Source organism: Crocodylus siamensis, chromosome 1 (assembly GCF_052110815.1).
Source record: "Crocodylus siamensis isolate JL-2025a chromosome 1, ASM5211081v1, whole genome shotgun sequence".
Classification (NCBI taxonomy): Eukaryota; Metazoa; Chordata; order Crocodylia; family Crocodylidae; genus Crocodylus; species Crocodylus siamensis.
In genome coordinates, this window is record NC_143395.1 from 298,405,887 (window position 1) to 298,430,960 (window position 25,074).

Sequence of the window (25,074 nt, forward strand, 5' to 3'; positions counted from 1 at the left end):
AATATTAGGAAAAAACCTCTCACTGGGAGGGTAGTAAAACACTGAAAAAGGTTATCCAGAGGGGTTGTGAACTCCCCACCCTTGGAGCCTTTTAAGACAAATCTTGGCTGGGATGAGATAGTTGGGGATGGCCCTGCTTTGAGCAGGCGGTTGGACTAGATGGCCTCCTGAGGTCCCTTCCAGCCCTCACTTTCTACGATTCCGATTCCATCAAATGTGCACCATATACTGATTTTTTAAATATAAAATATGAAATGTTTTATATCCAAAGCGTAAAAGTTTGTTTAATAAATTTGAAATGCTGTTTTCGTATGTTTAATTAAATTCAAGTTGTCATCTTAATGAGGCTTGATACAAACATGAGCAAAGATGTATTCATCTAGTGAATGAGAAAAATTGTATTTTTTTTAAAAATAATATGTTTTTAAAGTGTGTGTGTCTGTGTGTACACTCACCAAGGAAAAATATGTACCAACTCTACTGTAAAAACTGTATGTAGTTGTAAATCAACATGGTTTGTTATATCAACCAATAAAAATACACTTTCCTTAAATAGCAGAAAAAAAATACACAATGAGAAAGTTGATTAAAATCAATTATTTAATTATAGCTTTTGGCTTACTGATTTAAAACATGCTTTAATCAGTTATTTAAATCAGCATGGTTTTAAACTGATCTACCCTGCCAGGGGACTGCTAAAAGATACAGAAGATGCTTGTCTGCATCCCCTTTCTTACTATAGCAACTGCCTGTAGTTCCTTTAAATCACCACGATGTCCCTCACAATTCTGCCACAGAATTTTAACAGGGAACTCATCACAGCCCCTCCAGTACCTCACCGGTACAAAGCGAAATTGAGAAGCTATTCATTTGGCTTCTGCATTGGGACAAGGACGCTGCTATTCTGCAGCACAGTTCTCACATTGTGGGAACCTGAGGAGCGGAACGGCAGCAGTTCTTTACCACCCCCTTCCCAACCGTCAGTTCCAGTGTTAGTTTGTGGAGGAAGAGGGTTTAAAAACAAACTGATCCAAGGGAAGAAGTAGCTTGCAAAACCACAGCACCCTTCAAAAGAGAGGGTCAAGTTCTTATGTTTTTCTGACTGCTGTAGCCCGTTCCAGTAGGAAAACCACTTCTTCCCCAATCTCTATTGCCGACATTTCATAATAAAAGCAGCTTAAAGTACTATGGCTTTTAACGGCATTCAGAACTTTTTGATCGTGTAACCACAAAAATGTCTTGCTTGCGTAGGGTAGATTAACGCACTGTTGATCTACAATAGAAGAAATTTCTGAAAATCCCAAGCAGCATTTAATTTTTCTACCTTGGACATCTGTTTAAAGGAGATGGGGGAAAATATCAAGAACTTAAAATTACTTGTGTAATTATCTTAAGAAGTCTCTGAAATATCAAAGAGGCTCAACCATTCTAGAGAGACAAGCTATACGGTTAGCAATCCCCTTCAAGTGAACGGGAAAAAAAGGCCACATACACATGGCAGATCACTCAGCTGCCTTCACCAACTGAAAGGCAGACAGTAATAATGATCAGCTCCAGCAAGGAATACATCCTACTGGCCAAGGAACAAAAGCTTTCTTTGATGTCAACACTAAGTTTGCATCATCAACATCAAACTCAACTCATTCTTTTCAGTATAAGTGCATTATTTTAAGAGCAAAAAAAATCCTTTCTTCATGAAGCAACACTCACTTTCATAATGTATAATTTTCTCTTTCAAGTAAAAAAAGGCAGGGGATAAAATGAACAGCAATTATGAAAATGAGGAAATATGAGCACCTAATCACAGCCAAAAATAATAATAATAATCAGAAGAGACTCTATGCAAGTTTCCTTGCACAGCGCTACTAATGTATATCAGCCGTGACCCATAACCCTTCACTCAAATATTATATGTCTTCAAAACATATTATTTGGCATAGTAATTTTCTTATATGGACTTCCAATAGAACAGTAAGGGCACTTCCTTTAAGGAAAGAGAGCATAAGTTGGATTTTTTTTTTAAATCTCAAGCAGCTAAAAACAGGAAGCAAGTGTAACCAATGCAGAGATACCTACCTGAATTTGTAGCAAGCCTGAACTGCCCCTTTGATTTCTACAAGTATTACATCAAATGTCTGCAATATTTTAATTGTCTGAAGGCAAAGAAAAACATACAAAAGACAGACGCAGCATATTGCAGAGGGAAGACGCAATGGAGAATTTACAAATGCACTGATGAAGATGAGCAGGCATTAACATGTGACTGCTGTGACTTGCAATTGATTTATCTTCAGTAAACTTTCTTCACTTTCAAAAGTATGGGAAAGACTGCATTAAGGATTAGTGTAGGACCCATCAATGTAAATCTTCAGAGTTCATTCACTGTATACGTTACCTAATGCTACAATTCTCTTTAAAATATTTAGTATTTTTAAAAACTGATTCATGAGCAACCAAAAGGGTTAGGGAGATATTTTTCTAGAAAACCACATGTCACTACTGCTTATATGCATTGATGAAGGACTGGACAAAAAGACTTCAAGGTGCATTTATTACAGTCTGAAAAGATGCGTGCAAATTGAACAATTACATTTTGCAACAGGCAAAAAAACCCCAAACTAATGCAAGGCAGCATCAAACTCTTCTTTTTCCTGATTAGCAAATGCAAACAATCCATTTTATTAATGAATCCTGAAATGGTAACCAACAGGTATTTTGGTTGTTAAACATATACAGCCAGGAGTGTTTACACACACACACACACACACTTATTTTTGGTTACCTTCAGCTTCTTGGACATGCAGATACTGAGCATGCTCAGAATTTATCTTTGGCATTTTGTTTTGGTTGGTATGTGACTCACCAATGGCTATGGCCCAGTAAACTTCTGATCCATTCAATAACTCACCACATGCAATGGCAGAGTAAACTGGTGCTCCTGGAACTTGAAGTAAAATTCGAAATGGAGCAACACGTGCATTAGAATCTAGCACTGCATCCAGGGCACCAACCAAACGACCTAAACATACAAAGAAGAAAGATGCCTTTGAATAACAAGAGAACCAACTTTTATTAAGATCAGTTTATCACTATCAAAACACTCTAATTTTTCTACAAAGAGAGTGAAGAGTGAGCAAACCAATTAGAAAAACAAAAACATTAATTTTTGGCATTTCTTGTGGGTTTATTAATATTATGATATAGCTAGCATAGAAATGTAGGGACCTCAGGATGTCATCTAATCCATCCCTGTACTCTAAGCCCAGACGCACATACCCAGACAATCCTTGATACATGTTGTCTACCACGTTCTTAAGAAAGTCCAAGAAAGAAATGTCAAACCCTGTCGGGTAGTCTGTTCCACTGCTTTTTCAAACATACTGCTAAAATGTTTTTCTTAATATTTAACCAAAATCTTTCTTTTCTCTCCTATAAATTAGCCTCTTTGACCCACCTATAGTGGTCACAGAGAAGAACTGGTCTCTGTCCTTTCTATAGTAACTATATTGTCTATACCTATATTAGGGCACCATCATGCCCCTCCTTGCAGGCTTATCTTTTCTAAAGCTTAATTACCTCAACCTTTCCTTATAAATAAGTGATGTTTTCCAAGTATTTTATCCCTCTAGTTGCTCTCTTCTGAACTGTCTCCAGTATGTCTACATACATATTTCTTAAAATGTACCATCACCATAATTATTTACCATGCTTTATAAATAAGATTCCTGTTAATATACCCCAGATTCCTGTTAATACACCTGAGAAAAAAAGGAAAATCTTATTATAACAATAGCTTATCATGGACATCTATTCAGTTTGTGGTCCCCTAACTTCTCAGATCTTTTGCTACATACTGCCGTCTAGTCCATTAATCCTCATTTAGCACTTAGCATTTGATTTCTCCACCCAAAGTGTGATACTTTGCACTGGTCTTTAATAGACTTATCTTACTGACTTTGGACCATTTCTCCAATGTGTCAAGATCATTTTGAACTGTGCTCCTTGTACTCCAAAGCAAATGCAACCTCTCCAGCTTGTGTCATCCACAAAATTTATAAATTTATACTGCAGTCCTTCATCAAGGTCACTATTAAAAATATTGATATCTGAAACGTCCTCCCATTTTACAGCAAACCATAAACCATTTGACTGGGCATGGCTTTTCAACAAGTTTGGCCCTCACTTCATAGTGATTTCATCCAGACCAAAGGTTTTCAACTTTTCTCATTTGCAGATCCCTAAAAGATTTCGAATGGAGATGCAACCCCCTTTGAATTGTAAGTGCGAGTATTCACATACTTTTGATTGATCCGTTATCTTTCGCAGACCCCTTAGACATAGTCCGCAGACCGCCAGAGGTCCACAGACCACAGGTTGAAAACCACTGATCTAGAGTATTTACCCCTAGTTTCTCATAAGAACACCATAGGAGTATCATAACTCTTTAAGGAAGTCAATATAGTTCACATTTGCCATTTCTCCCTTACGCCCACACACAGAGGAAAAAGTTAGAATACAAAAACAAACAAACAATCTCAGATGTAATTTTTTGTGTTCAAGATGATAGTATATTAAAACTGGCTAGCTGTTTAAAACTGGAGTAATGAGCTGGCAGACAAAAACATAAACAAGGAAAGTGCCAAATTCTCCCTTATCATTATGGGTAGAAACAAAAACAAAAAACCAACCCTCCAAATACCCCACATTTATCTACGCCTACAGGAAACAGTGAGCATATGATATAAAATAGTCTTTAAAACAGCACAGATAAAGCCAGTAGGAAATGCAGAGAAGTATTGAAAAAAACTCCAGTAAAATATGAATTCCTTCATTCTACATTAAAAAGTGTTCTAATTCTGTAAAACATTCGTAAATTCCTATTTCCTACTAATGACTTTAAGATGCTGGCTACTCTACATGCCAGGATCTTATCACAGAGGATATGTAGGACAATAGCACAGCACAGAGCAACTTGAGACTTTCAAAAGTCCAAGAAAGTAAGCAGCCATTCAAAGGCTACTCTGTAGGGGGGGTTTCTAAGAAGAAACTTAATAGGAAAATTATCAAAAAACAGTTTTGACTACATAGGACTATGATCTTATTGAAGTTTTTGGCAAGAGTTAGGCCAATATTAAGTGCTTCTGAAAATCCCATTAAAATCTGCTTTCAGAAGTATGGTTATTCTTTAAATATAGATAAAAAGCACATATGCAGTGTGAAGCTAACTTCAAGAAGAAGGATGTTTATTTTATTTCTCACTTCGTGAAAATGAATTCCCTTTTCTGTTTGTGAATTACTGGTCTCAGCAGCCAATTCCTCTTTTCACTTTTTACTTCTTCATAAAATTCCCTTTATGTATATGTACTATAATGAGCTACAAAGTTTGCAGTTCAACACAATCATTATGTAATGAAAAATAATTAATAAATAATCCTCCATCTGGATTTATCTCTAATTAAAATGCTTCCAATTAAATATGGGAAGGCCACAACAAAAGATCTTAAAAAGAAGAGGGAGGAAGAGGGTGATGGGGACAGGGGTCATGTACAAACCCCAATGATCACTAAGTGCAATGCATCTTTGATGCCTTTCTATTAGGTTAGTTTTCCATATTTGTAAGTAGCCTTATGGAACTCCCATTACTGTCTATGGGCAGTCTCACTGATTTAAATAGGATTGGATTAGGCCCCCAATCTTTTTTTTTTTTCATTTGGAAGGGATTCATACTCTTTCTATCTTTACAAGCAAGAACACTGTCTAGATTTCCAGTCTTAGGTATTTACCTATGATTTCGATACAGCAAGATAAAGTTGTCTTTGTGAAGCAGAGTGAGCAACCTATACAGCACTTCCACTTGTATTTTGAATATTTTTCTCTAGGTAAAAAAAATCCTGCATTGTTGTGTATCCTGCAGCATGCTAGTATCTTCTGCTAGTAAAAACAAAGCAGTAATTTGCTTGCTATAGCTTCATGACTGTACTTTCGACCAAAAACAGAACATATTTGCTAGGCCTACAAAAGCTATGCAATGTGAATCAAAATTTTAACCAGCTCAGTGCACAAATAAAAAGGCTTAACATTAAAGAAAGGATAAAACATTTGATGAAAAAGGTGTGAATTTCGAGTGCTGTTTGTATAATACCGGCTTCCAGCTCTGTTTAACACCTGTAACAACAGCTGCACAGTGCTTCCCATTGAAGTAATCCATAAAACATGAAAACTAAAAAGCTTTAAGGGATAATACTTGAATTTTAAAACTGGTTTCAAAAAGAGAGTCTACTTTTTGACAGAGCAGCCTTTTAATAATACATCCTTACTTTCCCATAAAATATTTATAAAAAGTTTTCACAGCCCCCAGATGATAATAAGGTTCATTTTAGCTAGGAAGACACTGGATTTTTTTTTTTTGATTTTTATTTTTTAACAAGGAACAGCAAAGCCATCTAAACAGAGGCCTATCAAAGGTACAATTATTAGGAAAACAGATATGCTACATTAACTTGTTTGTTATAGTAATCATTAGGTGTTACTTGTTACTATGAACAGAATAACATGGGCAGGAGGGAAATATAAATAATATTGTCAAGCCCCTTTCTGTTTAATTGTAAAAGAAAAGGCTGTAGTCACGCATTTTTCCAGGCCGACTTTGGAGTACAGTAGCCAATCAGCTCAGACTCTTCCATATGCAGAAGTCTTTTCATCGTGTTAAATTACAAACAGTAATTTTACAGAAGGGAGGTCCAAGCTCAGGGTACACGTCAGAAAAAGTTGAGGGCAGGCTACACTTTTCCTCTACAGTGTCGATTTGTGCTCAATAACACGAGTGTGAGAATGAGTGTTTTACATCTGTTCTTACAGACATAAACAAAATATAGTTTGCTATTTCCTAATATATCCTGGATCTTAACTACAGTACTTTCTGTTTCATTATCCTGTTTATAAACTGTACATTAGTGCAAATTTTCCACAATCTTAACTACTGCAAGTCAAACAACATTAAGTAGAACAATGGTAATCAGAGACATTTTTATTCTGAAATCCCTACCATGGTGTTCACAGTGGTAGAAAACACATACTATGACAAATAATAAAAATAAGTTTGCAAGAGACTGAGGAACTGTTTTTAAAGCCTGCAACAGTCAGGCAGTGCCTTTGTTTTTACATAGATCACAGTGGAAACCAATCAGCCTGGAAACAGCATACTACATAACTGCATGATTAGGTCTGTTTATTCAAATTAATTCCAGCCCTATGTACAACACAGCTGTGCAGCATCAATTAAAATAGAAAATGAGGACACCATACAGAGACTTTCTAGTTATTAAATAAACATGCAAACTCATCAGTGATCACCCCTCATTTGAGTTTAATGTATGAGACCCCAAAAGAAGATAAAGTACAGCTTGTGAAGCTACCCACTACGTTGAATGCACACACAAGCTCTAGAAAAAGAGCAGCTAGAGTAAGCTGACCTATGATCAATTTCTAAGTAACTTACTGAATTATTCAAACTCTCGGAAATGCAGATTTCTTTTCTGAATCCATGTGAACAACATGGGTGGTTTTAAACTTTAAGATGGGCAAGATTAAGGGCTTTACACAGGCTTGCAGAAAGGTACATTTGGATTCACAACCCAAAACCCAGTCCTGAAACAAGGCACCCAAGACAGGTCATTCTTTTAAAATAGGGTTGTCCAAGCTGGTCTACATGCAAGCCATAAGCAGTTGATTCATGACCAACCAGCTGCCCCCACCCCCAATACTGCCACCGCTGCTGGAACTGGGATCTTCAGGCTCCTGCTCCCTCCTTCAGCTCCCACTTCCTGCCCCCCACCCTGGGGATAAAGCAACACAGAGTATGGGACTCAGGGTCCATGGAGCAAGTAGACTGGGGTACGTCATGGTTTGCGCAAGGGGGTGTTACAGAAACTGCTGCCTGTGGGTGGGGGGCCCTGGCCACTTTGGATAACCCTCTTTTAACAGGGAGGGAGCTTTCTTCACTCTTCTCTTTGAAGATGTGCTTCACATAAATATACAAGATGCCTTGGGCCAGAGAGAGAAAGCAAGAGGAACATGACATAAGCCTGGTAGTCAAGGGACATATGTGGGAGCAGAAAGATCTGGTTCTAATCCCTATTCCAAGAACCGTTTCCATCACTGTGTAAAATACAGGAGGAGCAGGTGCTCAGGTCTCTTGTCTTCTCTCTCTGCCTCCAGTGGGTTTTTTCTGCAGTTTGCCCTTTTCTGCACACGGAAACAGCTTCAAAAGGAAGTGTGGAGAGTGGCCCAACCAAGGAATAGCCAACAGGCTAGCAATCTACAGGGAGGTGGGAGATGGAGGTTTGAGGTCCTTCAGATGGAAGATAACACTGAAGTTAGCTTTTCCATATCCTGCATGACTTCCCTAACCATTAAAAGAGGGACAACACAATCTCCCTTCTCTGGTTATGCTTTAAGAGTGGCTGCCACCATATCTTAACGAGAGCTTGATCACATGGCTGTACATTAAGGATACTCCAAAACACTTCCTAAACTGAGTCCACTGGATGACACAAGAAACTGAACACCTAATTTCTGGATCCCAATTACACCAAAGCCCAGCTGCTCACCAATGTTAACAGCAAGGTGTTTCTGGCCCTTTATAGAAGAACTTTAGGGACCTAGGAAACTTTCAGGGCAATAACTGGAGGTGCTTTAATCTGGCAGCAACAGAGATTGGGAGCAAATCCACAGGGATTTTTAGAATGGAAGTTTTGAAGTTGGTCATCTAAATCCCACTGGAAGTCCCATTTTAGGTGCCTACTTCTTTTCCTTGGATGTGACTGTTATTTAAGTGCTCTGAAAATGTATCATAGCTTACAATAAATTATGGATCCAAGCAACTATAACAGCAGCACAACCCCTACTATAAAATTCTAGGCCCAATGACTAAACAAGGGACAGCATTGTTTGTCCCAGCGTGCCCATCCTCAGGGGCTTCCAGAACATTTAGTGCTGAGTATACTCATGCCTCTCTTGTAATCCCCCTGCAAGAAACCAAATGCAAGATCAAACGTAGGAAATACAACCATCAGTCTGGCAAAAAAAAAAAAAAGTGTTTTCTAAATTAGAAACCAGAAGGCTGTTTCCCCTGTCTCAACAACCAACTCAGATTCAGTTTCAAGATGATAGCTAACAATTGGGAGATGCAATTTCTGATCCACATGCTACGTTATATGAGAATTAGCCTTTATTGAGTAATTCCCGGGGGTGAGGGAGAAATCTCATCCAGAAAATGTACAAGTTAGGTATTTTAAAAACATGAACTTAGAATTGCGAAGTTGTGTTATTCACTCTTGATTTCTTGTCCAATACAGTTAGTATTTTAACTGCACAATAATCACAGGTTTATCGCTCCTTCCCTCTGAACACTTCAAAGTACTTTGCAGATGATTACAAATCCACCTGAGGTTAGCAAGTATCTGCTTGTTACACATGGGGCAACACAGCTAAGCAAACTGACTTGTCACACAGCAACTAAGCAGAGCCATGGACAGAACCCAAAACCCCTGGCCTCCTGTTCTCCTATACCTAGCTACAAAACTGGCTTAACTGCTCCACCCTCTTCCAATGTTATCTTTCAGAGGAAGCCCTAGAGGTGAAAGAGCTTTTATACCAACTCTGAACCAGCTTTCTGGACCTTTTTTCATAAGGAGGTGTGCTTAAGAGGAAGCTGGATGAAATTCTGTTGTCTTCTAGAAATTTTCCAGCTTCCTCAACAGGCAACTGGTCCCATGTACAGGTGGCCATAACTGTCGGCAGTAAACCAGGACTGGCCAGATCAGGTGGATTCCTCCCACTCCTGATCTGCACAGAGGTCAATTCTATGGTCCAGGATCTATCCCTACTCCAATGGTTTAAACTTTTGACAAAGCAGTCTATTCCATTTAATAGGTGCTATGTAGGGAACTTTGTAACGACACAAATTTAGCGGCGAAATTTCTATTAAGTTCTCCCTGAAACAGAACACAACCACCTGATTTTTTTTGTACCAGTTCTAAACACATTAGACAAGCAGGGATATTTGACTAAAACCGCAAGAAAAAACTTCTGCTTTTTAGCCATGTCATATTGGAAGCAAGCACCATCAGTTCAACAGGAAGCTAATGATAACAGGAGAAGGTGAACCCTAGTTTACTCCCATACAGCCTTTGTTAACTTCTGCAAAATTATGCAGAGTGCATATAAGGGTATCTTTTGACCCAGCAGGACATTAGTATACATATTAGCCTTTTCTGTTTAATTTTAGAAGAATCCATTGAGATAACTAAGGAAGTGTATTAAATAAGAAAAAGAGTCGATTACAGTAATATTACACCAACCCTAGTGTATTAAAGAACTCATTTCCTTACTGCTGAGGTAGGTTTATCTCATTTGTAAAAACGCATACAGAAAGCTAGATTTTATCACTAAGGATCTGATGTTGCAAACAATTACAGATGGGGGTAACTTTACAGGTAGACCTAATCCCACTGAAGCCAGTCAGATTATTTCACATGTATTTGCAAGATCAGGTTCTTAGAAACCAAGGAGGCGCTTTAAATTTCTTTTTCTGTATAGAAAAAGAAATTGAAACCAGCTGTTTGCCTGTCATTTTTTTTAACCTGAGTGCTCAGCATTGTGTTCTTTATAATGTGGAAAGTTAGAGGGATGGCCTAGGAAAAGTTAAGTTTCTACTTTTTTAAAGCTGTATTTCATACTTCGTAAATGGTCTCCGAGTCTCTCTTTGTTTTTGCTTCAACTTTCAACTGCTCACTTGTTTGATTGTCTCATGTCCTTGGGGATTCAATTTATCATCACGGGGGTCTGATGAGCATACCATACAATAGTGGAAGGAAGTGAGGTAGAAAGGGAGAAGAGGAAAGAGCAGAAGTACGCACCTCCTTTCCCTGGAGGATGCAAAACCATTCTGTACTCCTGCAATATTAGCAGCTAGTGTTTTCTGAAAGAATATTTGCTCTAAACCCTCTTTCTCGTCAGACTACACCATTTTTTCTGCAGATGTTGCCTCCCCTAACAATTCTTCCAGGAATTAGTCACACTTATTAATTCAACAGCAGCCGGAGACATACACAGCTGCAACCAATCTTTTATGATTCTAAAGTGCAAAGAGTTGAAAGCTTCACTCTCTCACTTCAAATCCAATAACACTCCCTAACAAACAAAACAAATGCAACTGTTTCCTACCTAAAAAATAAGTTATCTATAAATATGAAGGATAAACAGCTGCATTTTATAGCCCCCTAAACAACCAGACTGTAAATTCTCAAGAGTACTAGCTAAATGACAAAAAAAATCCCTAGAACACTTCAACATGTTTTCTTGTCACTAATATACAAGGCCCCAAAATAGCAAATAGGAGCAGCCCTGGATCGCATCATTCTAGTCACCATAAACATCCTAAAGAACGTGCTTGTCATCTTATTCTTTATAGTCTGTGTATACTACCATAAAAGCAACACAAATAAACACACACAGTATGTTTATTCTAGTCTTAATTTAGCTGCTTAATGCTTTACAGTGTTAGGCAGCCTAATGTTTAAAAGGCTAACACAAGCAATTCAGGCTGGCCCTTAGGCAGGATAACTCTTGGTTTGCTGCATCAGCCATTCCTCAATTTGAGGATTATCTCCCCCATTGCTACCTGATGGGTCTTGAGGTGACTTAAGAGTTCAATCCTTCAGCCACAGGGATTTTTTTGCTGATGCATTCATGGCTTTCTAGGCATATGAAGTAACAGACCAGAGGGTTTTTTTAAATACATGTGTAATAACATGCAACTTCCCACTGACATCTAATTCAGGGGTGGGCAGAATGCAGCCCACCAGGCCTTTCTATCTGGCCTACGGGGCCCCTAAAAAATTTAGAAAATTAATATTTATCTGCCCTGGGCTGCCTGTCATGTGGCCCTTGATGGCTTACCAAAACTTAGTAAGTGGCCCTCCACCCAAAATAATTTCCTGCCCCTGATCTAACTTGTGGGTTTCTAAGAATGAAGTAGGCAAAGGGCACAAACAATGCCACAATACTAATTTTTTTTTTAAAAGGGTTGTCAAGTTGCTGGTGCTGTGCTTTTCAGCTGAGAAACTTTCATAATGGTCTCCTTTGCTCACTGGGGGTCTAGAGGTGTGGACACACAAATGCTTGGGGTCATTTCAAAGTTCATACATTTTAACTGCAACGTGCAAATGAGCCAAGAACAATTCAAATGCCGCAAAACTTTTGACTTTTAAAACATGCATCTGGGGTTCGATGTCTTAACACAAGCATGGGCCAAATTTACTTATAAAGAAGTAATCAGGACTCGTATAAGAGATGATCTCTTTTATTAGATCAAGATTTTTGCAAAAAAAATTTCGAATTGCTTATAAAGACGTTAAAGAAATTCTTTATAAGCAATTAAAATTTAATTGCTTTGAATAAAGAAGTTACCTCTGGTCAAGCAAGATGCATTCTTTTCATGAAAAGGAAAGAATGAAAGAAGCTGATATTTTGGAACTGTATTTGTGGGGAAAGTTATATAAGCATTTGGAAGGGCCCAAGTTTTCAGTGAGCCAAGGTAAGAAAATATTTTTTTCTATATAGGGACAGGGGCACCAACTATATAGTATTATCCAACAAGATCTTCCTGATGGCAGAGAAAAGCATAATCCAATTTTAAGTACTATGGAAACACTTTTAATGAATAAATTAATCAAGTTTGGGAATTTCTCCTTCCATCAAGCAATAGCTCAATACAAACAATAGCTTGTCTAGCAGCTAATTGATTTTAGAACAGAATGATATTTGGCATTTTGGAGGAAGGCTTCTTCTCCAGAATCCATTTATTTCACCTTTCACCACAATTACCAGCACCAGCCACAAGAAACAAAATTATCAGGTCATCTGTTTGCTATCTTTCCTACAAATGCAGGCATAAACATAGCTTTTGCCTCAGCCAACCTAATTAACATCTCTTAGCAGACTAACATGACACTAAGATAGTCTGTACTAGCTGCCTGCAGGTTTCCAATCTGAGTTCAAGGTGTTAATTATGAGCTGGAGACCCCAACTGGCTTGGGGTACACTCAATGTGTACCCCTCAGCATAAAAGACTACCAATAGCATAACAGCCCCTCCATTATTATTTATTTATTTTTTGCCTTCCAGACTGGAAAAGTCTGAATACTGGAAAATGCTAAAAGGCATTACTATTTAAACAGTGTTAAGGGAGAAACGGGCCTGGTAAGAGTAGCTGTTTGCAAGGGGAGGTTGTATTATTTCAATGTGATTTTATTGTAGTTGATTATTTTTGGTATAAGGGGACACAGCAGCTGGCTTTAGTTTTGATTATATTCATACTTCCTGGATAAGGGACCTACAGCTCAGGATAAGCATTCTTTTATATATTATACATCAAAATTAAGTAAATAAGTTGACAACAGGAAAAGAAAGAGAAGAGCTAGTACCAGTCAAATCTCCTTGGAGCATGAGCAGGTGCTCTCTGCACTGTAGCTGCACAATCACTGTATTATAGACAATAGGGCAATTTTTCTCTTTTCCTAAAGAGAAAAGTACTAGCTACTTACTTTAACTAGTGCTACAACTTAGAGGTCATGATGAATATTTGCTCAAGTTTTTTTCTTACATAAGTATGCACATTCAGAGACCATCTGTACATAGGCGTTAATGATTAATTCTGCTATATAGTCATACTTTACACTTAAATGACACCTTTAATCTTATTACCAAATTCCCTAGTAAATTAACTCTCTCTCAAAATTCTCTTTTTGCTACCCATTAAAAGTAGCTTTTTCCCCCCAATTATTATAAACACACACAAGATCAGAATGATTGATAACCCAGTTTTATGACTTCATTCAGCTAAAAAGTTAATGAAAAGGCATCAGAGTTGAAAGAATACAATCAAAATGTCAGGTACACCAAACTATTTCTGCAGAATAAAGACTCTTAATTTATAGGTTTATTTTCCTAAATTATAAGAAAAACAAGCCTACAGATACTCAGGGAACATACAAAGAAAAAAAAACAGTACTTCATTTCTTTTGGATATAAAATAATGCAGCACAGAATACTGCCTAAACAGACCTGCAAAGTTAGCCGCTCAGTAGTAGTGAGAAAAATGTTACCAATTTTACACACTGTAAAACTTAAAAATATATTTTAATGCCCCGTGTAACTTTCTCAATAAAATCACAAAGTTAGAGAATGAGCAGTTGCTTTGAAAATTAATTAATTTTCAAATTAATTAATCTAATCAAAAAAGAAAAGAGCTGAAACTGTCAGCATCCTCTAATAAAAAGTGACAAATCACCTCACCTCTTTGCTACAAGAGATTTACATTATGCTACTTTAAATGAGAAAATAGATTTGACAGAACTCATCTCCTTGCAGGCAGCTAAAGATTACTGTTCACCTGTGGAGTGTGTAAACTATCCACAGAGACTAGGAATGGTATCAGCAAGTATTTTAGTGTTTACAGAGCTGTAACAGTTCACCCAGTTCTCTCACCTCCCACAGAGCTATAATAAATCTCATACATAAAGAAAGATTTCTTCAGTTTTATACAAATACAAATGCAGAACCAGCCAAAGCTACTAAACTACATCCTGGGGTGAGAGGAGGCGGGGCTTAATTTGTGGATAATTTAATTCTGAAATGCAGGCTCTCCAGAAATCATTTCAAGTTTTCTGCTTTTGTCCCTGATCCAATAAAGCTGTTAAACATGCAAGTAGCTTGGCTCAAGTCAACAATAAGCATATGCTTAATTTTGAATATGCGAGTAGTAATCAAAACCACTTAGGAACAGAGAAAACAAGTTGCAGAGCATATAATTATTAAGAAGGTGGGAGGGCTTTATTCAATAAAATATAGGCTAGTTTTCCATGCCACTTGTAAAATTAACTAAGATCAGTTAGCGTCCCCTAGAGCATAATTTAAATGGACGTTGTAGGTTTTCAAATGGCACGTAGAATTGTTTAAAGTTCAATAAAAATACACTGCTCTGACAGAGAAACTGATATAAAAGACAAATGTTTCTATGTGATCTAACACTGCCTTACAGTTTAGCCCTTTGGAGATTAAATAAGCACATAATCAAACAAAAGATATCCTTCAGTTCTGTGCTAGGTTTGTTTGTACATTCTGGACAGAATGACCTGGAAAGAAGGATGAAACATGCTGGAAGAAAGATCAAGCAAAGAATAGTTCTTTATGCTCACGTGGTGCAACGAAAATACCATATACTGCCAGGGGGCTTTAATATATTGTTACAATGGGCACAAAAGAAGTTTAGATGTCATCTTATTTTCCCCTCCCCTTTTTAAATCAGAAAGATTAATCAAAGTTAGAGCTAGGAGCGCTAATGTCACACTTGCATAATTATAAAGTTATAGTTGCAAGTCTACCAAGAACTATATTGGTATTTTGAGTTTTTATTGAAACTTTCATCTGGAAAGCTCAAACACCTATTAAATCTTCCTACATTCTTGTGAAGCTAGAAGCACTGCATTCACTTTTGACTAGATTAATGACTGAGCTGGCAACAAAAGCCAGAACTCTTGACTTGCAAACCCCCACACTAAAAAAAAATAGTAGTAGTAGTAATGTAGTCTCTCACCATGTTCATGATTTCTCTCTCATATATTTTAAAACGATTCACAGAATCTATTTTAAAAATAAGTCATAAAAACTTCAAGCCATTTTCTTCATGGACTGAATACACCCGATTGCTTTTTCAGTATTTATATTTAAAATTTACATCAAATGAAATTAATCTAGTCACTGAAAGCAATCTGCTCTCAATCTGGACTGTCCCAAGTGAATGAGAATCTTCCTCATTACATAAACTTGATTTATTTTCTATACAGAAATGGATCTATACTTCTAGGTCATTTTAAACTGCAAAGCAAACATCTGGGAAGTCGATGCAAAGACAATGTCTAATTTTAAGGCTGGAGGGGTCCCCACCTCCCAAGGAGGGTTAGGGGGAGAACATAAAAAAAGAACAGAAACAGCCATTTTAGTAGCCAGGCAGAACAGATTATGCTAGCCTCATGCAGAAGCCTATGTACACATATAGCTTCTGCAATCAGCTAAAATAATACACCAGGAACTTAGCTAGACAGTAAGCATCATTTTTTTTACTTTAAACTTGCAGATGTCTGCCAGCGCAACAAACAGCTAAGTAGTGGAGACTTGAGTGAATCTCAGCCACATGATCAGCCTGGACCTAAAACAAACAGCTGTAGAGGCTATTTTTGGATCTGCAAATTAATCCTTCTCCTCTCAACAATCATGGCAGCCTGATCTATCTGCTCCCCACAAGGAAAAGAGGGTAGAGAATAAACCTGGGGGATGAAATGTTGGGCCCCTTTTGAGTCAACATTTAATTGACTTCAACAAAGACAAAGGTAACACAAGGCCTTCTAGTCTACCAAGTGGGACTTAAACTTTTGTGCCACCTCCAGTTAAAACGAAAAACTCAGAACGCTTACAGACAAGAATTTTGTTTCATATAAAAAAAGTTTTAAAAAAAAATTCACACTATTGGAAAAAGCTAAGATTGAGATCTGAAATACCCATTTTCTTCTAATTCTGTTACCCACCATAAGCAATCCAAATTAAAATTAAAAAAGAAAAAACAATCAAGATATATGACACAATCAAGACCTCCATTATTTTTCCTCTTGTTCACTTTTGTCATTCTGCATACACAACATGGATATTCTTTATATGTTAGTCCAATTTATATTATTAACTCAGAATGGGGACTTTGGGCCAATCTTCGTAATCAGTGGGTGCATCTACACGTGCAAATAATTCGCAGCAATAAACCTGGGAGCAGTTTAAGCCAGAGTAAACTACTCCCAGGCGCAATATCTATACATGCGCCCAGGACAGCAGCAAATTGAGCTGGGTGGAGCAGTTTACGCAAGGGCCAGGAGCACAGGGAGTCAGCCCCAAGCTCCAGGAGGTAGCATCGGGGCTGGCGGGGGCATGAGGGTGCTGGAAGTGCAGAGCCATGTGCCTAGGCAAGAGTCTGGCCCCCCAGGCTGGGCTGACTGGGCACAGTTTTCACCCATGGTCAGTGTCTATGCATGCATTTAATCACAGTTAATTACCCATCATGTAGTTTATTGGTTAAATTAGTTTACTGTGGCCTAATAGCATTGCACATGTAGACAGTGACACTTTACTCTGCAGCTACTTAGTCTACTCCGTAGTTAAGCAGCCACTTACTGCAAAACTAAGGTGGTGTAAATCACTAATCTCACAAAAAATACTCTGAGTTTATACCACTGCAAATGGGATCTTTTGTCTTCTTGCACTTCCTCTTATATAGCACCTTTGTCATGTATGCTATGTAAATATTGTTTCACAATACATGAAGTTAAAAATGCAAAGATAGGGTGAAACCTATTTTTCAACAAAATCACAAAGCAGCCCGCCTGCTATTGGGTCTTATTTTTCTCAAGTGGCTACTGACTGCATGACAGAAATCACATGCAAGTTCAGAAATCACATGCAAGTTCATTAACTACCAGAACAATCTGGGATCTGCAAAATTTGGTTCATCATGGCCTAAGAGGGGTAGCTGAGTCCTAAGAGAGCCATATTGGTCCAGTCAGGTAGAAGGTAAAGATGTATACAGAACATAAGCTTTCATGAACTCAATCTCACTTCATCAGATGCTGCAAGCTTGAGTTCATAAAAGCTTATGCTCTCATATATCTTAGTGTGTTAGCCTATGAGGAGTTAATTATGCCCTAGACACAGATAAAGGAATCATGGAAAAGGGCTGGAAGGGACCCCCAGAGGTCATCTAGTCCAAGCCCCTACCTGAAGCAGGATCATTCCTATCCAAAGTATCCCATACAAACCATAGCCTAAACTCTACATAAGACTACCATCTACCCTGACGCAACATAGACCTAACACCCCAACTTGCCACAGCTAAAGCAGGGGAACCACAGCAGCCAATGTCCTGCTTCTATAACATTGTCAATTTATGCTCAAGAGGTCCCAGGTAGACCCCCTACTTCAGCGGTAAGCAAAACCCCCCACAGTCCATACCAACCTGACCATGAGGTAAAAAGGATAGGAGGGAAGTGTTCATGATTCTGCTCTGATGTATTTTTTATATTACTTTTTGATATTACTGACAGCAAAGTTCTAGCTGATTTCTCTGGAGCTTCTGTCAAGCCAAGGGCACTAACTAAGGGCACTGGGAAGGATCCCAGAGAAGCAGCTCTGGACAAGTGCTCTTCTATTCTAGAGGCTCTGTCCTAGAACACCAGTCTAATATCATCACACCTCCTGATCCCTACAGAAGACAAGCAACCTGCATCTTACCTGCCAGGCAACCCAGACCTGTTCCCAGCAGATAACCACATAGGCCCCATCCAGATTTCATAGATTTCATAGACATTAGGGCTGGAAGGGACCTCGGAAGATCATCAAGTCCCAGCCCCCCGCCCAAAGGGCAGGAAGTCAGCTGGGGTCATAGGATCCCACCAAGATAAGCATCCAATTTTCTCATGAAGGTGTTCAACATAGGTGTTCAAGATGAGCACGGCTGTGTGGTATGTGGCACTGCAGACATCTCTGGCGTCACATGCTGCACATTCAGTTGTTCTCCATGCTGCAAGGGAGTACCATGGAGCGATTTTTGAACCCTAGATATCCAGGGGTCAAAAAAAACCATGGGGAAAAAAGTGGAGTGGCACACAGGGTGGCAAAGCTGGAGCCTGGCCAGCCAAAGCCACACTCCACTGCCAGCGAGGCTCCATGCAGCACAATCGCCACTACTGCAACCCCAGGAGGCTCCCAGGTCCCCAGGTCAGGCTACTGGGGCCAACCCAGTGCTAGTACTAACATCCTCTATCCCACCCAGGGTAATCTGCAATGAACCAGAGTGTGTGTGGCACAGGAGTTCCTCCAGGACAACTAGCAGCAGCACAAGGTACATCACTGCTAGTTGTCCTTGGGGCACCAAACGTCCATGCAGGTCTGGACGTGGCCATAGTGGCTAAAACACCTGTGGTGCATTCACAGGAAAATGTAGGGGGAGATGCAAGGGGCAAAGAATTAGAATCCTAGAGGCAGGGCTAGAAAGGCCCTTCAGAGGTCATCTCTAGACCACCCAACCCATCCCATACACAAATCCTTGCCTAACCTGCTATTGAAACTAGAGTCAAGAGAGGAGAACCGTTTTTAAGACCCAGATAGACAAAACCTTGGGTGGGATGGACTCTGCGTTGAGCAGGGGTTGGCTTATGACCTCCTGAGGCCCCTTCCAACCCTTGTTTGCTACGATTCTGTGACCACACAGTGCTAAAATAGGCTGGAAGGTGGCTTGAGGGCGACTCTCAACTTTTGTAGACTCAAGCCCCTTGCTTGAGCCTAGCGCTCACCCTGGGAAACCTCAGTGCTCACCCTTCCCCCGCCTGCAGGAGAGCCCCGCCGCCCTTCTCCTGCCCCCGCCCCCCCCCCCGGTGCAAGGCGCAGACAAAGCTGCGGGGTCCAGAGTGAACCGCGCCAGCACGCGATACCCTTGAAGGGCCGCCGGCCGCCTGGTGGGCAACCAAACCACACTAGCTACGGCCCCCGGGCGCCGGTGCTTCAGGACACAGATCAGGGCTCTGGGGGGGAGAGCGGTGCCTACCACGCACCTACACCCAGCCCAGGACTTTGCCCCCCGCCCGACCACAGTCGAGTCCCGCGGCGCTAGCACCCCAGTAGGGCGAGCAGGTGCCGGGAAGCCCCAGCCCCCGCCTGCCCCCCGGCTCCCCCGACCCCGCGCCCCCAGCCCTGCTACCGGTGAAGCGGCCGCCGGCGTCGCCGTGGCCCCGGCGCCGCTGCAGGATGAAGTAGCCGCTGGTGCGCTGCGTGACCCAGAGGCGCAGCGCGTTCTTGAGCAGCACCTCCTCGGGCTTCAGCCACATCTTGCCGCGGGCCCGGGTCACTGCATCGCCCCCGGCCGCGGGGAGGAGCCCTGTCCCGTCCTCTCCTGCCCGCTTCCCTCGGGGACGCCGTGGCTTTGTGCCGCGGCCCGGAGCCAGGCGGCAGGACGCTTCCCCCGCGCCCGGCCCGGCCCGGCCCGGCCTCCCTCCTGCCTCCTCCTCCCCCAGCGGCCGCGCCTCCCTCCTCCTACCAGCCCGCCCTCCACCCCGGCCGGACCACGCCGAGCCTGCCTGGGCTTTCCGCCCTTCCCGGCGGCTGGGCAGGGGCAGGGAGACTCCGGCGCCTCTGCCGGCCCACCCCAGCCATGCCGCTTCCCGGGGCTCGGTTGTTTCCTCACGCGAGGGGAGTGGGGGGGGGGGGTCGCCTTCCTTCCTTCGCTGCTAGGACGCAGACACCCCCCACGCTTCAGTCCTGTTAGTGGGTCAAATTGGTGTCTCCTTCCCCTCCCCGCCACACGCTCACACTCACTCATCCCCTGCATCTCACTCACACACACGTTCACACTCATCTGCTCTATCACACACACTCCTCCCCTCTTACACACATACTCACCCCCTCCATCTCTAGCCTGCACTCACACTCATCCCCTCTATCACACCCATGGGTGTGCACACACTCATCCCCTCCATCTCTCTCTCATGTACACACTCATCCTATCACACATGCATGCTCACACGTTCCTCCTATCTTACACAGACTCATCCCCTCCACCACTCACCCTCTTCATATCTCTCTCACTCACACACACACACACATTTCACACTCATCCTCTCTATCACACACTTGTACACATGCATCCCCTCCAGCACCCTCAGACACACACACATACACACACCCTTTCCAGCAGGCTCCCTGTTTTGCTCTTCCCTCATCCCTCCCATTTTCCCCCTCAAAAAGAGGGGCCTCCATCTTCCCAAAGCAGGGTCCGGGTATGTGTGTGTGTATATCAGGGATTTGCAATGTTTTTGGGTCAGGTGCCAAAAACCCCCACAACCTCCACTTGTAAGATGTGGTTGTGCCAGGGGCAGATGGTGTGGGAGCCATGAGGGGCCCCTCATCCTTGTGGCAGCGCAACCCCAGCCACTTCCCCACCAGTGGTTGGGGTCCTGGGTGAACCCCAATGTCCATATGCGCCTGTTGCCAGCAACGAGCTGGGCTAGGGCAGCCTGGGCTCTGGCCAGCCGCAGGGACCTGCCATGTCATCCCAAGCAAAATGGTTTCACATGCCATGCTCTGGCACGCACGGGTTGCTAACCTTTGGTACACACACACATACACACTTAAATATAAAGATTCCCACAATTAATAGCCCCATTGCCCTTCCAGGAAGATGAACTGTAGTTATTTGCTGCAGTCTAATCTATCCCTTGGTGAGTGATGGCTGGAGGCATATGCAGCCTACCCTCACCATCACAACAAACCCAGGACCCTGCCCCTAGACACGAAGGCACTAATATACCTGCCAACATGCTTTGACAGTCCCTTGGGACACTGAAAATTGGCACATAGCTGCATCATTTCAGACACAAGCCATGTGCATTTCAAAGTGAGCCTGTAACCACTGGACTGCTTGGTCAGCTCTATGTGTTGTATATACATTGAGCTGAATAAAGTTTGCACTATATAGCTGCTTTCATGGTTGCATGGTGATGGGGAGGGGAAGAAAAACTCCATAGGTTTTTTTTTCCCCTGGATCCCAGCCTAGAACCTGAGTTTGCACTTGCTTAGGAACATGCTAAACTTAAAAGTTAATGGTCATGAATTTGTATGCTTAAAGTTAAGTACCTTAAAGTTAATGCCTGTGAGATCTCTTAGCTCTCCACAGTAAGAAAGAAATCAGATGCTGAACATGACTGAAAGGTTTAGTGTGAGGATACCCAAAGAATTACAGTATTTATTGTTCATATTACTGTAACACCCCAGTGCTTGACCCTGGTTTGCTGCAGAAATGTAGAAGATAAAGTCAGTGCCTGCGGCAAACAGCTTACAGCCTCACTGGTTTGAGAATCATGAAATCTATCTGGCATCAAAAGAAGTTAGGCAAGCCACTGGGGGGGGGGCGTTAATTATTATTGTTGTTTTCCCAGTTGTTTTGTTTTTTGTTTCCTTTCCAGAAAAGCCTAAACCTTGGAGTCTACATGGAGAAAATCTAGCAGACTAGGACATTTCACACTAGTTTTTGTCTTAGAAAATGCATGTATTCCCCTAATGCACATATTGCCTATTTAAATGGGTGTGGAAAACAGCTTTCTAACACCAAATGCCACCATTGTAAAAAACAGACATTATTTTACAATGGTGCATGCAGGTTAAATAATCCTAATTACTCTTGAAATGTGACTCTCTGATTCCATGACTGAAGTTTTCTCCCTTATGATTCTGCTCACAAGTAATAGCAAATCTGAAGTAATTCTTTATAAGCCCTATAGTAACTGAGATCAGAGTCTCCTGCAATCTCTTATTTTAGATTATAGGCTCAGCTACTATGGGACAAATCATGTAATTCTAATGTGGGGAAAGTTCCCAATTAATGGAGAATTTCAATTAAGAATTGAGAAATGTGGCCTTCTACTTCCAAGACGTTATACCTATTGCAAATTCTAAAAACTGCAGCCAGTTGCAGACTTCTTCAGGGCATGGGCAGTGGTAATCATGCTGTTTAGCTTACTTCCTAGATGCTAATGGAATAGCCTGTGGTCAAGCCAACTTTGTACTTTGCTCTAGTCCACTGGATTTCAAACTGTTCCACAAAACCCAGCAGTTCTGCAGTAAGTCATCAGAGGTTCTGCAAAGAGACTGGGGGCAATGATGGAGCGGGTCAGGAGGTCATGCGCTACCATTGCCAGGCCATGTCAGCTCGCACAGCCCACAAAGGTAAGACTAGCAGAAGTAATATTAAACGGTTGTGCGACTTTAGGAAGTTTGAAAACCACTGCCTTAGTCTATTTTCCCCTTTTCTCCACACACCATATGCACGTGTAAGCCCTGATCTTCATTTTTACACAACTGCCAGAATTTTATTTTTAGACAAAGGAGTAGCAAGCAAAAGGAATAGTGATTGTTCTCCTAGCCTGAGGGTGGCCACATCTTCTCATTAACAAAAGGAACAGATGACTGGTAGTACAGGAATAAGGATGTTGATAAGGTCATCTTTTAAAAAAAATAGTGAAGGAAAGTCAGGTTTTTTAAAATCTGTGCTCAGTAAATGCAGTAGGCAGGGCAGGATGACACGTTAGAGACTAACTGGTTCAGAGAGACGTAAGATCTCATAGGCAACAGCCAACTTCATCAGACACTGTGGCCTGTGCAAGCTTATACCTCTCTGAGCCAGTTGGTCTCTAAAGTGCCACCCTGTCCAACCTTCTGCTTGACTACTCACACAGTTAACTGCCTCCCTCTCTCCATTTGGCATACGAGTGGGATGGGGCAGTGTTTTTTCTTCTCATGAAGCAGCTAGGGCAGCATGTCAATCCTCATTTAATAAAATAATTTCTTAGTGTAGCTAGATTTGTGAATGTTTGTTCCTTTGTCACAATATTTCTTAACTTACATTTATTGCCTTTTTTTATATTCAACTTTGGGTTTTGTGCTAATTCATTTGAAAAGTATTTGAAAAGAGGACTGACTGATTTGTTGGTCTCCACCAAGACTTCTGTTCCATAAGGACTTTTTTTCTTGAGGCTAGAGACCCAGCAAAAGACAGGGAAGCAAGAGTAAAATTAGTTTCTATTTTAGTATCACATGTCACACACATGCCACTGTTGATTACCCCTCAAGACCTGGCTTTTATTGAGCATAACCAACAGTATTCCTTCAGAGCTGAGGCTATTTAACTGTATCAAAATTGGTTCAACCATCATTAACATCAAAAGACGTTGCAATTTATTTCTTCAAAACAAGATGTTGTGCTATGTAGAATCAGTTGGGAGGAGTTAACATTAAAAAAAAAGATAAATGACTTGAGGAGCATGAGATGGAGATGGATAGAAAACTAACCCAGGATAACAGAAAACTATGGTATGTAAAATTCATAGTACATACTGGGTGCATCTACGAGACACTAACTGCCAATAGCCTCATAACACAGCACAGTAGTGTGCCGGACAAAACTCATGCTAATACAACACTGCACAGTTAGCACTTGTAAAAGCCCATGTCCTGGTGGAACTTGGTTATACAAGAACTAAACTTAATGTGCAGTAACTACATCACATTAATGAACGTGTAGATGCACCCACTATAATAAAAACTCAAGAAAAACTGGGGGAAAATTATGGCTGTATGTATGCTGAGTGCCATGAAATGCAACTAAGTGTATTAGATGCAGGAAGAAAGATTTATATTTTCAGATCAATTTCCAATCCGGAAACAAGCAACACGACACATAGGCATTTTCTTCCTAATTTTCTTCCTTGACAGGGAAAGCAGCAGACAGGTCTGGACACAGGCATGGGCGAACCAGGTGGCAGCCCAGGGCCCGGACAGAAAGGGGGCCTGAAAATGGTAATATACATTATTATTATATCTGGCATTACATTTTGACTCTGTCTTCCCATGACTATATCATAATCAAAGTATAAACATATTATGTAGAATGGGGGTTCTAAAACTGGTCTGTGGACCATTTGTTGTCCATGAGGGCATAGTAAATGGTCTGCAGTCAGCCTGCGAATTTCATCAGCTACACACTGAAAGGGGGCTCACTAGGTGGCATAATTCCTGGCTGAAAAGCAGTGCCATAGCCTCTCCTTTACTATATAACCTAATGCTCTAGATCAATGGTTTTCAACTTGTGGTCCACAGACCCCTGGGGTTCTGGAGACTCTGCCTAAGGGGTCTGCAGAAGGTAACTATAATCAATCAAAAGTATGTGAATACTGGCACTTATAAGTCAAACGGGTCTGCACCTCCATTCAAAATTTTTTAGGGATCTGCAAATGAAAAAGGTTGAAAACTACTGCTCTAGATGTAACCCTGGCCTGAGAACCACTGTAAAAGGTGTAAGAGGGTGTTTGGGAGGGGTGAAGCCCCTCCGCTCTCCAAAGAGGGAGGTACTTTACCCATGTAGGG

At 41.0% G+C, this 25,074-nt stretch overlaps 1 protein-coding gene across 2 annotated transcripts in view; it reads right to left on the reverse strand.

Annotated features, from left to right (window-relative positions):
* Positions 1-20,206, reverse strand: part of TBC1D8 (TBC1 domain family member 8) — a 67,192-nt gene extending 46,986 nt beyond the window's left edge. Inside the window, exons 1-2 of one of the 2 annotated variants that reach the window (XM_090020534.1) lie at positions 19,859-20,206; positions 2,864-3,019 (exon numbers count right to left, since the gene is read on the reverse strand). In XM_090020534.1, the coding sequence (XP_089876660.1) occupies positions 2,864-3,019; positions 19,859-19,985 (283 nt within the window). In that variant the 5' untranslated portion in view covers positions 19,986-20,206. The remainder of the gene's footprint in view (positions 1-2,863; positions 3,020-19,858) is intronic. The other variant, XM_090020543.1, reaches the window with a different exon arrangement.
* Positions 20,207-25,074: the final 4,868 nt, after the last annotated feature.